At 46.6% G+C, this 14,924-nt stretch overlaps 2 protein-coding genes across 5 annotated transcripts in view; one reads left to right on the forward strand and one right to left on the reverse strand.

The window, feature by feature from the left end:
* Nucleotides 1–5,324, forward strand: part of noa1 (nitric oxide associated 1) — a 6,135-nt gene extending 811 nt beyond the window's left edge. The window contains exons 2-9 of one of the 2 annotated variants that reach the window (XM_022761325.1): nt 1–923; nt 1,911–2,075; nt 2,729–2,836; nt 2,911–3,002; nt 3,109–3,240; nt 3,454–3,570; nt 3,645–3,762; nt 4,053–5,324. The exon at nt 1–923 is cut by the window's left edge and continues 22 nt beyond it. In XM_022761325.1, coding sequence (XP_022617046.1) covers nt 1–923; nt 1,911–2,075; nt 2,729–2,836; nt 2,911–3,002; nt 3,109–3,240; nt 3,454–3,570; nt 3,645–3,762; nt 4,053–4,291 — 1,894 coding nt within the window. In that variant the 3' untranslated portion in view covers nt 4,292–5,324. The remainder of the gene's footprint in view (nt 924–1,910; nt 2,076–2,728; nt 2,837–2,910; nt 3,003–3,108; nt 3,241–3,453; nt 3,571–3,644; nt 3,763–4,052) is intronic. The other variant, XM_022761326.1, reaches the window with a different exon arrangement.
* rest (RE1 silencing transcription factor) lies at nt 4,746–14,536 on the reverse strand. 3 transcript variants are annotated; one of them, XR_002665613.1, is made up of 7 exons: nt 14,430–14,536; nt 11,454–11,741; nt 10,764–11,345; nt 10,491–10,651; nt 10,138–10,221; nt 5,292–8,246; nt 4,746–5,089 (listed from the first exon to the last, which is right to left on the reverse strand). XR_002665613.1 is itself a non-coding variant. In XM_022761324.1 (6 exons), the coding sequence occupies exons 2-6, from the start codon at nt 11,705–11,707 to the stop codon at nt 6,373–6,375; spliced, it is 2,949 nt and encodes a 982-aa protein (XP_022617045.1). In that variant the 5' UTR covers nt 11,708–11,741; nt 14,430–14,536; the 3' UTR covers nt 4,746–6,372. The 3 variants fall into 3 exon arrangements, 2 of the variants coding, with proteins under 2 accessions (XP_022617045.1, XP_022617044.1); XM_022761324.1 differs by having other exon boundaries at nt 4,746–8,246; nt 10,764–11,339; XM_022761323.1 differs by having other exon boundaries at nt 4,746–8,246.
* Between the last annotated feature and the right edge of the window lie 388 nt (nt 14,537–14,924).

Below are 14,924 nucleotides of genomic sequence, written 5' to 3' on the forward strand. Positions count from 1 at the left end.
GGAGGAGAAACACCTGGTCCTCCAGCCTCCCCTCCCCTCCCCTCCCCCTCCTGTCTCTCCCCCTGTCCCCCCTCAGAAACACCTGAGGTCTCTGGAGCGTCAGCTGCAGGTGTTGAGGGGCGGGGCCCAGCAGGAGGTGGACCCTGAATCTCTAATCCAGTTCCAGGATGTGGACTTCCTGCTGGATGAAAACCTGGTGGCTGCAAAGAAGAAGAAGAAGAAGGCGGCAGGTAAAGGTGAGCACAAGGTGTTTGGGACTCCGGACGTGGACGAGCCTGTCAGCGACACCACCTGCTCGGGCTGCGGCGCCGTGCTGCACTGCGCCGCCGTCAACGCACCCGGGTACCTGCCCAGTGAGAAGTACAAGGTGCTGTTGCAGGGGGGGGGGCTGCGGGGGGCCACCTGCCAGCGCTGCCACCTGCTCACCCACCACCACAAGGCCCTGAACCTGCAGGTGTCCAGAGACCAGTACAGGGACGTGGTGCGGCAGATCCGGCCCCACCAGGCCCTGGTGCTGCTCATCGTGGACCTGCTGGACCTCCCCGACTCCATCGTCCACGACCTGCCCGAGCTGGTGGGGACCAACAAGCACGTGGTCGTCCTCGGCAACAAGATTGACCTGCTGCCTGGCGACTCGCCTGGCTATCTGCGGCGGATCAAGCGGCAGCTCGCCCAGTACTCTCAGGAGGCCGGCTTCGGGGGCCAGGTCACAGACCTCCACCTCATCAGCGCCAAGACCGGGTACGGCATCGAGACCCTGATTTCCAGCCTGCAGAGGTCCTGGAAGTACAAAGGTGACGTGTACCTGGTGGGAAGCGCCAACGCAGGGAAGTCAACGCTCTTCAACACGCTGCTGGACTCTGACTTCTGCAAGTCCAAGGCCTCTGACCTGATCCACAAGGCCACGATCTCACCATGGCCCGGTCAGAACCAGAACACATCCACCCTCTGTCACTTTACTGTTTGTCAGAACCAGAACCAGCAGAACCAGCCCCCACCAAGAAGCCCACCTGTGGTCTCAATTATTACACTAATTACATTAACAATAATAACATTAAAGGGACAGCTCAGGTTTTTTGACGTGGGAGCGTGTGAGGTTGTCATATATAATCGGTACATTACCTGCAGTAGATTATGATGAACACACTTGATGATGAGCTGCTGTGGGCGGGGCCTCCAGAAAAACACCTGTTTTAGAAACTTTTAAAAACGATCCAACATCTGTTTAAATGAAGCTTCATGTAGAATATTTTCATCTTTATCTTCCTGTGAAAACAAAGTGAAGTTTATCTCTTTCTGATTCACTCAGCTGACCTGCAGCTGCGGCGTGATACGTGCGCTCTGTAGGTGCTTGTGCGCAGGAATACGGTAGTTCAGCAGTTGAGAAATGTAGTGCCAAAGGAAAGAGCTGTTTTCACAGGAAGATAAAGATGAAAATCTTCTACATGAAGCTTCATTTAAACAGATGGTAGTAGTTTCAGTGGGCGTCTTTAAAAGTGACAGGTTTTTTCTCGTGGCCCCGCCCACAGCAGCTATATATGATGACCTCACACACCCCCATGTCAAAACACGTCAACTGTGCCTTTAATGTGGTTCATGGTTTCTCCTGACTCAAACAAGTTTAGTAACTCTACTCTTTGTATATAAGCATATATATATATATATATATATATATATATATATACTGTATATATATATATGTATGTATGTATGTATGTATCAGTTTTAATTCACAGTATTCCAGTTGAATTTATTGATGTTTCATTATGACTCACTGTCTGAACACTGATCAATAATTATCAGTCCACATTCATATTCTCTGGTCCATAATGTTTATAAATTGTTGGTCTGCGTCATGTGACTCTTCATCATGTGACCGTGTTTGTGTTTTCCTGCTGTGGTGTGTTCAGGGACGACTCTGAACCTGTTGAAGTTTCCCATCATCAACCCGACTCCGTACAGGATGTTCAGACGTCAGGAGCGACTGAACGAGGCGTCGAGACAGACGGAGAGCGAGCTGTCACCTGACGAGCTGAGGAGGCTGAGGCAGTTCAGCAGACAGGGGTATCTAGTGGGTAAGACGGGGGAGGAGGGGGAGGAGAGTAATATGACATGTTTCCTTTGCTGAAGCCAAACTCCTCCATGTTTTAAACTAAAAATCCTCTGCTGTGATTCATACTTAGTTTCACATGTTTTCATCTCGTCTTACTTCCTGATTCAGAAACCTGGATCAGGCCTTGAGCCCCACCCACCACCTGCTTGCTCCAGGTGGACAGGTGAAAGAGCAGAGAGTATCAAGATGGTTAGAGGAGGAAACATCGGAGAGACTCAGACCCAGACTCACATGAGGAGTCTGTTAAGACCAGAACCAGAGACTAGCAGACGGATCAGAGCCGATAGCATAGTTAGCATCCTCCAGAGCAGTTAGCGTAGTTAGCATCTTTTCAGAATGGTTAGCACAATTTGCATATTTTCATAACAGTTAGCACAGTTAGCATCTTTTCAGAATGGTTAGCATAGTTAGCATCTTTTATTTGTTTATGGTGTTTGGCAGTGGCTGACACAGTGTTAGCGGTTGTGCTACTGCTAACTCTCTCTCTCTGTACTGACAAGGTTGATTATTTCATCATCATACGTCTGTATTATATAACAACATCATGTGGACGTTAACAAGGTTAAACAATGGAACCTCACCTGTTCTCACCTGTTCACCTGTTCTCCTGGTCAGGTCGTGTTGGCAGAACGTTCCGGTCTGACATCAGATCCAGACCCGATGAGATCCAGTTTGATCCTGACAGTTTGGCGTTTGGAGAAAATGAAGAGCAGGAGGCAACAGGTGAGAAGAACACTTACCTTGGGGGGGTCTGGCCTTCTGATTTGTTGATTCTGACCTTTGACCTCTGACCTCAGGTCCCAGCAGGACGCCGGAGGAGTTTACCTACAACGAGCTGAAGGACGCTCACTGGCTGTACGACACCCCGGGGATCCTGAAGGAGGATGATGTGAGACCACCTGACCCCCCCTCACATATTGAGTCCTGACAGAAGGGGGCGGGCCAATAATCTCCCTCTCTCTCTCTCTCTCTGCGTCTTAATGTCTCTTGCCCAGATCCTCAGCCTGCTGAATGAACAGGAAGTGAGGTCGGTGGTTCCCACTCAGGCTCTCATCCCACGGACATTTGTGCTGAAGCCCAGTATGAGTCTGTTCGTGGGGGCTCTGGCCAGGATTGACTTCCTGCAGGTCAGTGACCAAGACCTGGTCCAGGTCCTGGTCCAGGACCAGGTCTCAGCTGCAGAATTTGATAATAAATTGAAGCTAATTTTTTCCTCGTCCTGCGGCAACTGTGAAAACTAGATGTTCTGTGATTGATTGATGATCAGTTATTGATTGATCAGCTGTTGATTGAGCATGCTGATGTTTGGACCATGTCTCTGATGGACTCGTCCTCTACAGGGACACAAGTCCTGCTGGTTTTCAGTGGTGGCCTCAGGTCAGGTCCCGGTTCACGTCACCAGTCTGGAGAAGGCCGACAGCGTTTATGAGAAACACGCGGGACACGTCCTGCTGGGGGTGAGTCACATGGTCACATGGTCAGTCAGCTGTTCTGATGACAGTTATATTACTGATGTGTGTGGTGCGTTCAGGTGCCTGCAGGAGGGTCGGCGCGGATGAAGGAATTTCCAGCTTTGGTTCCTCAGGAGTTCAGGTTGGTGGGTCGAGGTTACCTGGAGGCTGCCACTGATGTCAAACTGTCGTCTGCAGGTAAATACCTCCGACCTCTGACCTCTGACCTCCACCTCCCCTGTGAGTCTGTGTCGTACTGATCAGGGGATGGGGCTACAGTATCAAGGCCCCACCCATACAACTGCCGGACCCAATCACGAGTCAGTCACAGCTGTCAATCATGACATCACACACTGAGTGTTTACAAACAAGATTGTTCCATCGTCACTTTTTTTTTTGTTGTTTGTTATTTTCCCCATGAAATATATTTTTATGTCATCTGTGTTGATGAACTGCCCCTCTCCCTTCTGTCCCTCTCCTGTGTGCAGGTTGGGTGGCAGTGACGGCAGTCGAAGGTGATCAGGTGTTGTTGAGGGTCCACGGTCCGGAGGCAGCAAGGTTCAGTCTGAGGACGCCGCCGCTCCTCCCTCACATCGTCTCTCTGAAAGGAGAACGCATCAAAAAATCGACGGCCTACAAACTGATGAAGACTCCGGGACAGCTGGACGGAGGACTGACGTCCAGAGGAGTCGACAGGCTGCAGGTGAAGAAGAAGAAGAAGAAGTGAACCAGGTGGACACTGAGGGACAGGTAGAGGAGCAGGTGTCCGACTCTGACTGTCCAGACAGCAGAAACAGATGTGGACAGAACAGACAGATGTTGCTTGCAAGAACAAACTGTCTCTACAGGAGATCACCTCTGACCTCAGCTCGATGAATTGTGTGTGTTAGAGCTCCATCAGGATGTTTTCGCCACTGCAGCAACGTCACATGACGTCATGCTGATGTCACGTGACGTAATGTTTGTTCATGTTGTATTGTCACTGTCACATGATGGAACAGCAGCAGGAGAACGTCAGACCAGAGACTTCTTTCTTAAGGTTCTGGTTCTATGTAGAACCAGGTCACTGGTTCCTGATGATTGAAATATTTAATATGTTTATGAATGAGTCTTTATACATGTTTATTGTTTACTGATGTTTACAGTTTTTTTATTTTTCTTTGAAGACAGAAACAAACCTGTTGATTGTGAAAGTCTTTATTAAAAAAAGAGCAGTTATGATACAGTTAATTTTTAATGTTAGTTGTAGAAGAGCGCCCTCTACCTGCAGACAGGTGACAATACATGAGACCGTTCTAATGATGTGAACCTCAGTCTGTGTCATCAGGTCAGTGACGTCAGAAGAAGAAAACAAACAGCTGCTGATAGAAAAAATATACAAACTCAGTGAATCTGAAGTTCAGATTTGGTCGATCTCTGGTTTGTTTCTCAGTTTTAGCTGCTAGAATTTTTACTTTCATCTTCCTGACTTCATGTCACTTGAAAACATCTGAGGAATCATCAGAGGAACCATCGTAGGAATCATCTGAGGAAACATCAGAGGAAACATCATAGGAGACGAGAAATAAGAAAACTACACAGACACCGAAATTCACTTTGGCTTCTCAACTAAACAGGAATATTGCACAAAATTATTTACAAGGAAACAAGTTGCATTTAATCTTTTTCTTCAGCTACAGCCTCAGTTTAACTAAATCTGTTCTCATATGGTTCTAAGAAGAACGTACAGTGGAGAGGGGAAACCTCTGGTGAAGGAGCTGTGATCCAACAAACATGTTCTCCATGTCAGACCAACTTCAGGCAGGAGAACGAGTGTCACAGAAACGACTGATTGTCAAAGGCACTGAAGGTTTAAACAGAAAAATCAACGTTCAGCTCAGAAACAATATTTGGACAAACAGCTGTTCTGACGTCACATCGTCATCACAACACAGTTTGTAACAGAGCAGGTCGATGTTAGAGTGACATCACCGTTAATACACCTCGTTAACGTCATGACATCATCAATAAAGTGATTTAAAAAAATTAACTTTTAGAAATTTATCCAAAGAAAAACAGTTAATAACAAAGTCAACGAGACACACGATAAAAACATTGTTTACATGTTTACAGAGAAGACGATCTCAGGTCTGGACCTCGGGTCAGACCCTCAGGTCTGGTTCAACATAACAATGAAGACCTGGACATTAGACCTTAGAGACCTGTCACTAAATGAAGCAGGTATAACAGGGTCCAAGAACCCAACACAACCCCAGACCCAAGTTCACTGATCCAAACCCAGTTCTCTCAGACGTAGAAAACAAAGTATTCTCATGTTTAATGTAAAGTTAGTTGGAAAGTTGTTGAGAACGTTTCAGATCCAAGTAGCACACCAGACCGGGTGTCAGGACAAGACTTCATCACAGGTTTGGTACAAAAGTAATCTAATGTTCAGAAGTGTGACAGCGCCACCTGCTGTTGTTCACTGTGATAATACTGGACAGTGTCATCCTGACGCCACATTGACCCGATCTGGACTCTGTATTTGGTGACCTGGACCTGGACCACACTGAGGGTCTCTGTGCTGCATTTAGAGTCATTTAGAAAATCAGATCAACTCGTGGCATTAAACAATACAAACGTTAACTGATGTTGACAGAAATAAGAGACACCAGCTGATGGTCAGATCTGAGTGTTTATGACCTTCTGTAGAAACAGGTTCAGTTAGTGTGTTAATATTCATGAGGACACGGTAAACTGTCTTTTCTGTTTTCATTCATCAGAGTGGCATTAGTCACAGTTTCAAAACATTGCCGTGGAAACAGATCCTCATTTCTGTCCTTTGCTGGTGTCCATGTAGTAGACGTTGACGAGGTGGCGGTTCAGGTGCCGGCGATACTCCACCTCCAGAGGGAACGTGCGGTCACAGAAGATGCACATGTGACTCTTGAGCTCCGTTGGTGTCGGGATCTCATAGGTGGGCGTTTCTGGGTCATTTGGCAGGTTACCAGACCCGGCACCGTTGCCATTGAGACCGGAGTCATCGCTGCCCTCAGAGGCACTGTCGCTGATGTCACTTCCCCCCTCGTGACTGCTGTGGATTCCTTCGTCGTCCTCCGGGTCGGCCGGTTTGATCCGCTGGCTCGAAAGCACCAGAGAAGGTGGCGATGTGGGTTTAAGGAAGGTGGGAGCAGGTCGGTCTTCAGCTGGAGAGGGTGTGTCCCCACCTAAGCTGCAGGTGGGTGTTACCTCCATCTTCTCTGAATGTTCGTTCAGAGTCTTTTCTACCACTGGAGTTGTTTCACCTCGGGGGGGTTTGGTGTGTGCAAGGCTGTGGTTTGTGGTTCGCTTTGAGTCGTCCAGCTGAGGAGACGGAGTCTCTGTGGACGGACTGACAGACGTCTCATCTTTAGCTGGATCCACAGCTGGTTGAAGGCCTGCAGCCTTCTTGCTGGAGTTCCTGGTCTTCTTCACTGGTGTAGTTCCGTTGGACTTGTGCTGCGTTGGTGTGGCATCCTTGGACTTGTTGGAGTCTTCTGCAGCAGGTTTTGACTGTAGCTTCTCTGTGGCTTTCAGTCGTCTGGTCTTGGACAGCGTCTCAGACGAGCACTTTTTAGAAAGATCCAGAGCCTCCACTGCTTTCCTCTTTGCCACCTTTTCTTTGACCACCTTTTCCTTGCGATTCTTCTCAGGACTTTCTGGTTTCTGTTGAGCTTCTTCAACGTTTCCTGTAACTTTCTCTGACTTCTTTGATCCAGACTTCCTGGGCTTGTTGAGGCTTTTGTTCTCCTTTCCACTGCCATCGTTCTTCTGATCTTCTTTATCTTTCTCTAGCTTCATCTTTTCTTCCTCTTTAGCCACTTTTTGCCTCACTATTCTTTCATCCTTGGATCTTTGTTGTCCAGACCTCTCTGTCTTCACTTGGTCTTTTTGTGCTTCAGGTACATCTGCTTGGTCCTGGACAGTCAGTTTCTCTGCTGGCAGCTTCTTCACTCGTCTCTTCACCTTGCTGTCTGTAGTTACAGCAGCTGTTATCGTCTCAGTCTGGGTTTCTTTAACTGTTGTGTTCTCTGCAGGGTTCTCGTGGACCTTCTCTGTCTTCTTCTGCCTCGTCGTGACCTTTTTCTCTGGTTCTGCCTTGTCCTTCACCTTTGTTGGTTTCTCGCTCTCAGAGGTAATGGTGGACTTCCTCTGAGCCTTGTCCGGTGTTTCACTCTGCACAGGTTGTGCGATGCTGGGCCGGCTGCTTTTTCTGATCGACAGATTGATTGGGCTCGAGTCCACAGCCTCGTCCTCCTCCCTGTCTCCCATGTCGAAGTCCTCCTCGACGCTGGATGAATTGTCAAACTTGTTTGTTCTGGAGTCTGGGCTTTCGTCCGCACCATCAGCACTGGGTTTCTTGACACGCAGTTTGACTTTGGAGACGTCCACGGAGACGTTGCACCCCGAGTGCCTGGACTTGATGTGGTACTGCAGGTTGCACTTCTTGGAGGCGGCATACTTGCAGAGCGGACAGAGGAACTGGCGAGGGTTGAGGTGGAGTTCGACGTGCTTCTTGAAGTTGCTGCGGTCAGCAGTCTTGTAGTCGCAGTAGGGGCAGGACAAAGGTTTGGGGCCGTTGTGGACCTGCCGTGCGTGGCGGGTCACCTCGTGCTGATTGGCTGCCAGGTAGTTACAGCTCTCACACTTGAAGGGACGCTCACCTGGAGACAGAGAGGTCAGATGTTATGATGCAGCAGTGGATAATGTAGCAGTGTACAGGTAGGGCACTACAGGGTTTCATGCAGCAGGTGAGTCTGACAGATACACCTGAGGACCGAAATCCTCAGCTGATATCGACTCTGTATCAGCGACTGTACGTTTACTACAAGACCGGGATTATTCTTCTGCATTCTTCTACAGGAAGTTGGATCAACCAATCAGCTTGCTTAATGCACAAGTCAGGGCCTGTGTGACCTACAGTTACCCATAACACCCTTCTCTGGCGCAGGTCTGCATTGAGTTTACATGTCTTCAGAGAAGCATAATTCCATCTTAACACCAAACAAACTGTGGACATTAATATATTATGAATCGATCGGCAGCCATCTTTGTTTCATGAACATTTATCATTCAGTAGACAGAATATTTTCTCACCCAGATGGTCTTTGTTCTAAAATTAATTTTATAAACGACCTTTTCATTAATCAGTGATCTTTCAGAGGAACTGATGTTACTGTCGTCTTCACCTGGAGCTGAGCAGTGATCTGCCTCAGTACCGACAGTGTCTGTCTCAACGACCAAACCTGAGACATCACAAACGTGTCGATGTGATTAATTATTATTAGCTGATGAATTATTACAATCAGTCAGAGTGCATGTAGGGAAGCCCTGAAAGTGAAGTGAATTTTTTTGCCAGGATCACTTGCCTCTCGGGGGTGTTTATACAGATGAAAAAAAAGCTTGGCAACAAGGATCCTGGCAACAAAAAAAGTTCCCTTGTTTCTGTATGCGTGGCCTTTACTGTGTCCCTTTTATGAGACCTACACATTCTGACTTTAGTCTGAACATCATTATACTCTATGGTTCTGATCTATTAGAGACTAATCAATAATCACGTCTGTACATTTTAAATCTTTGTCCTGGTTTGTTGAACAATAAATGTTTGTGACTAACGAGGCTCAGACTGAACGAAGCTCATGGAGACCAGATGACGTCAATAACACTGGACTGAGAGGAGACTGTTCATGCAGGAGGATCAGGTCCACACCAGGGCAGATAGACCTGACCTGAGGAGTGTTGTAGATGTACAAGTGTGTACAGGTGAGGTGAATAACAACAGACACAAAAAATAACACAACACAGGAAGTGACAGCATGAAAACTACTTTACCGTGTTAATCCACTGCGTCAGTGAGAGCAACACAAACAGAAGAGTAACAGTGAGTGACGACAGGAACAAACAAAACAATACTCAGTGACTGTCAGTGATGATGCACCAGGTTCCTGTCTCAGAGTTTAACAGTCTGAGCTGTCAGACCCACAACCTGTGGAGGAACTCAGGAACCAGACCTGGATTTTGATTCTGGATGGTTCTAGGTGTAAAGACTAGTCAAACACTACGACTTCTACACAACTACAACCACAAACTCAGGAAGGACAGTCTGAGACCAGAACTGGTTTTAGAACCAAAGTTCAACTTCTCTTGATGTTTATCTGTTAAAAGGTTCTGCTACCAGTTTTTACCTGTTGTTGGTTTGATTCACCATCACAGTCTCAGTTCAGTTCCTTCGTGTAATGCCAGTGTTCAGGTAAGAGGAGCAGGTAAGTCCCTGCTCGTGTGTTCATCACCGGCGTTGACGAAAAAGTCAAAGTGATTTTGGACTCAGATTCAGGACTCTGGACTGACTCTAGCCCAGGTCATGTGACACCAGTCCACACCTGTGGCTCACCACCTGGTCAAAGGTCGAGTCCAGTTGTGTCTCAGTCACTGAATCCTGGAGGATGACCTCACTGATCAGGGACAGATTCATGACTGTGGTGGTCCTCTAGACCTCCTCCACTCACCTGGACCTGTTTCTGTATCTAAGATTTAAAAATACTGTGGACGACCCACCTGAGTGAGTCCTCATGTGTCGGGTCAGGTGAGTCTTCTGTGAGCTGGAGTAGTCGCAGTATGGACACTGGAAAGGACGCACACCTGTACGACACACAACACACACATCACATGGTCACCTGGATACAGACTGAAATGTTTGATGTTTTATCAACCCACAGAGAAAAAGAGAGAGAGAAAGAGACAGAGAGAAGAGAAGATGGTCAGCTGATCAAATCTCATTCACTCATTCATATTTTAGAGACCTGGTTCTTCATCTCCCTGTTCACATGATAATAACTTTCATTAGTCTGAGTTCACTCCAAGAACCGGTACTGGACCACCTGGACCCAGAGACTCAGAGCCAGACTGACCTGTGTGGGTCCTGATGTGCTGGATGTAGTTGCTCTTGCGGTCGGAGAAGTAGGAGCACTGGCTGCAGGTGTGCAGTTTGCTGGGGAAATGGTTCCTCAGGTGTTTCCTCCAGTGGTACTGACTGACGGTGGTGTACGGACACAGAGTGCACTTAAACACCCTGCACACACACACACACACACACACACACACACACACACACACCAGTCAGGTCTGGACATTCTCATTTAATTACTGTTTTGTTTTGAAAGTCAGACCTGACTTTCTGTTACCTGTGGTCCTCCCCCTCCTTGCTGTGGTGCTTCAGGTGAGCGATGTAATGATCGTATCTGTTGGTGTTGTATCCACACCGCTCACACCTGATCAGCCCTTTGATGTCACCTGCCGTCGCCATGGCTCCCGCCTCCCCGCTGCCGTCCACCTCCCCTCCTGACGGAGCGCGGGCCTCAGGTGTCTCTGCCTCCTTGGTCTTGGTCTTGCTCCGCCCCTCCACCCGGTTCACCACCATCATCTTGCTGACGCTGTGGGAGCTCAGGTGTTCCACGAACTCCTGCTCGTTCTGCGCCTGGAAGTGACACGGCTTACAGTGGAACGGCTTCTTCTTCTTCACGCTCTCAGTCACCGCAACAATAGGGCCGTCTTTACATTTAGCGTCCTTCTGAGGCGTTTTAGTGGAGGCGGGGGGGCAGGGCTGAGGGCGGCGGGACAGGTCTTCAGCTTTGACCCTGCCCTCCTCCTCCTCCTCCTCCTCCTCCACCTCGTTCCCCACAACCACGGCCTCGATGCTCACACCTGGAGACTCTGGATACTCGATGATACACACCTCCCTGTGGTTCTGGTTGTCATAGCTGTACCTGGGCACAGGTGAGTGAACACACAGGTGAGTGAACACACAGGTGAGTCAGCACACATGTAACAGGGTCATGTAAAGACCAGTGATTTTCAGCAGCGGCGCTCCTCACCTGATGATGCTCTCGTCCTCGCTGTCTGAGTAGCTGCTTCCCACCGTCTTCAGCTCCATCATCTCCTTCTCGTCGGCCGCGCTGCCGTCGCCGCCACCGCTCTCTGCTGCCGTTACTGCTGCCACGTTGGCCAACATCACCAGCTGAGGGGCGGGCAGTGTGTTCCTGGGCATGTCGCTGAGACTCTGAGCATCCTCCATCAGAGACACACCCACAGGAAACATCTCCACCGAGAACACAGTCTGAGCAGCCATACTGACTTCAGCTCTTCACCTCAGAGACAAAAAGCTGCAGAGGCAACGACATGAGGGTCAGAGGTCAATGACCACATGATGATGCACAGGTCAGAGGTCAACAACTGAATACAGGTCTGCATCACACTGAGAGACAGACTGTAAGGCTCCATCCACACTAACATGCTTTTGTTTTAAAACTAATTTCTTCTTCTCTGTTTCCTCCTCCGTTCAAACGACTCGAGTTTTCAAACCCTGAAAACAGAGACTGTGCTGGGCCTGTTTTATTCTGAAATCTCTGGGGTTGTTTTATTTTGAAAACTCTGGGGTTGTATTTAATTTTGAAACTTTGGGATTGTGTTTTATTTTGAAAAGTCTGGGGTTGTTTTATTTTGAAAACTCTGGGTTGTGTTTTAATCTGAAAACTCTGGGGATGTGTTGTAGTCTGGACAGAAATTGAGACCTTTGTAAACGATGAGGTCACACCCACGGTCTCTCCTGATTGGCTGTCATCAGCCTGGACTACCAGTGGTGAAAACAACATGATGATGAATGACAGAGTTACTGACCTTGTTGTCTTTGCAGCTGTTGTTCACTTACAGTCTCTGTTTTAATGCTACAACTGTCTCTGCTGTTCCTCCTTCAGAGGCTTTACTGCAGAGGAGACAATCTACTTCCTGTCATGTGACATGTGTTTTCAGGTGTGTTAGTTTGGGCGGAGATCAATTTGGTTTTAAAATGAACATTTAGTGGCAGCTTAATAAACCTACAGTCATAAAACAGAATAAAGTCAGACATCACAGCTGTTTAGAAACAGGTTGTGTGTGTGTGTGTGTGTTTAACTCAGCAGAATAAATTGATCTTTATAATCCAGTGATGTAACAGACATTATACTTAAGTGGTCAATCTGCAGAATGAGAACTTTAACCCTGGTACTGTTGATACTCACACCTGTGTACTATTACTACAGTCAAATACTGAGTACAGGACTTTCACTTGTAGCAGAGTATCTGTACAATGTGACTGAAGAAGACCATGTGATTTCATCACTCACCACTGAACATGACAGTGAATTTAAGCTCTACTGACCTGCAGAACTCAAGTTTAACTGTTTGTGATGTTTTATATAAACCATCAACAGGAAATAATCTGCAGATTAGTTTATATCTATACTAATAAGTAATATTATTATTATAATAATATAATATTTTCAGCACTGGTATATATTAGTCTTACATGGTGCTAATTATTTAATACATCTGTGCTAAGGTTGCATGATATGCAAAAAATCATGTGTAGATTATTTTGGCATATATTGTGATTTTAGTGTTAATAAGTGTGTTAAAAGTGTGTGTTATAAGTGTTATAAAAATATAAAATGATGAAGATGGGATTTTTGTTGGTCTTGTACCAAACAATCATGTTCCTTTATGTCTGGAGAAAATGATCTGTAGGTCAGGGCGTCTCTGATGGTGCTAAGAATTAACACCATATTCATCTTTATCAAAAAAAAAACTGCAACTCATGTGATTTGGTTATTACACATGACCATATTGAGATTTTGATTATAGTTTGATTAATTGTGTAGCTCTAATCTGTGTTAATCAAATGACCAGTAGACTAATATAAACATAAAGACAGAGAGAGCTGCTCATCTCAGAGTTTTACAGTCTCTCACAGAAGCTTCAGGAGACTGAAGTTAAAGTTGATAAAGTTCAGTTCAGTTCTGAACTCAATGGTCACAGCTGAAATCCACAGCAACTGTCTAAAGTCAACTTCTCTCCAGAGGTTTCATGTGCTGTCTGAAAATGCGTCTGTCGGCCATTTTGAAACAGCACCACAGCTCAGTCGACAGCGCCACACAGAGAAACACGTTCAGAAGTCCCTCTGGAAAACACCGACATTACCCCACCACACTGGGACCGTGTCACAGGTTCACTAACACTGCCGAGTCCCACACGTTAAATTTCACTTTAATAAAAGCGACCCGGTTCTTCAGTATGAACAAAGACAGTGACGAAAACTTTAAATCAGACAGAATAAACCGTCTGTCGACAGACATCTGATTAAATATTAAATGTGCTAAAAGTTGAATATAAATTTGGACTAAAGAAGAAAAAGTTAAGTTATTTTAGATCAGTTGGAGCTGGAAAAAAAATCAATTTCAGCGTCGACAACGCGGTTAAACGTGGAAATTTAAAATCCAGATTAAAGGTTAAAAAGTGAGTAAAGATCCATGTTTCAGGGATTGGATCCAGATTAAAACCTTCATCTGGATTATGTACCGTGTCTGTCACTGTGAGTCTCAGACACGTTTAAAGTGAATCCGGACTCTTTATGTTGAAGTGAGTGGAGCTGATGTGGAGTTGTGATTTGCAGCCTCCATGTTAAACCGTCAGTGTTTCACCAAACTTAGTTTGCGGAAGCGCGGAGGGGGAATCAAACAGCGACATGTTGGTTCACAGGTTTAAAGTTGGAGGAAAGTGTTTGAGGGAGTTTTTCCTCTACTTTTATCCAGTGAAGTTGAAGTTAAAGCGGGTAAAGTGAGAGTAAAGTGGGTGGCGCGGTGTCGGAGTGTTAGCCATGGTCCTGATCAGCCCCGGACAGCGCCTTCTTCTCCAACTCACCGCCTCCATTTTCCTCACAACTGCCAACAACTTTACAGCCGCTCTGCTCGGACTAACCCCGGCCCGCGGCTGCACTCTCTGCCCGACACCTCACACCCAGCCCCGCATAAACTCACCGACTCCTCCGATCCAAACTTTACACGAGTTTCGGGAACTTTCCCGCAGCTTCGTGGTTTTATTTTCTTCGACGGACAGCGCGGAGAGAAAAGTGTCCACGGAGAAGTTTCCGCACATTCCTCCACAGCGAGCCACAGCCGACGTACAGCCGTGACGTCAGCACGTTGCTCTGCTGCGATCAGGAACTTTTTCTGTCCCATGTTTCAGGAGGAAAAATTAATCAAATCAAGTGTTCTTAACATGTAATAATAATAATGCTAATAATAATGATAATGCTTATGATAGTAATAACAATAATAACAACAACAACAATAATAATAATAATAATAATAATAATAATAATAATAATAATAATAATAATAATAATGTATAAACCGTGATTAGATAATCTGTTACTGTCACACTGTGTCAACTCAGGTGTGTCACCTGCTGCTGCGTGTCCAGTGTTGTGAGTGCAGTAAAAGTCTTAATGTAGGCTGTATTTGTTTGTCCTG

Source organism: Seriola dumerili, unplaced genomic scaffold (genome assembly GCF_002260705.1).
Source record: "Seriola dumerili isolate Sdu_G_001 unplaced genomic scaffold, Sdu_1.0 BDQW01000398.1, whole genome shotgun sequence".
NCBI lineage: Eukaryota > Metazoa > Chordata > Actinopteri > Carangiformes > Carangidae > Seriola > Seriola dumerili.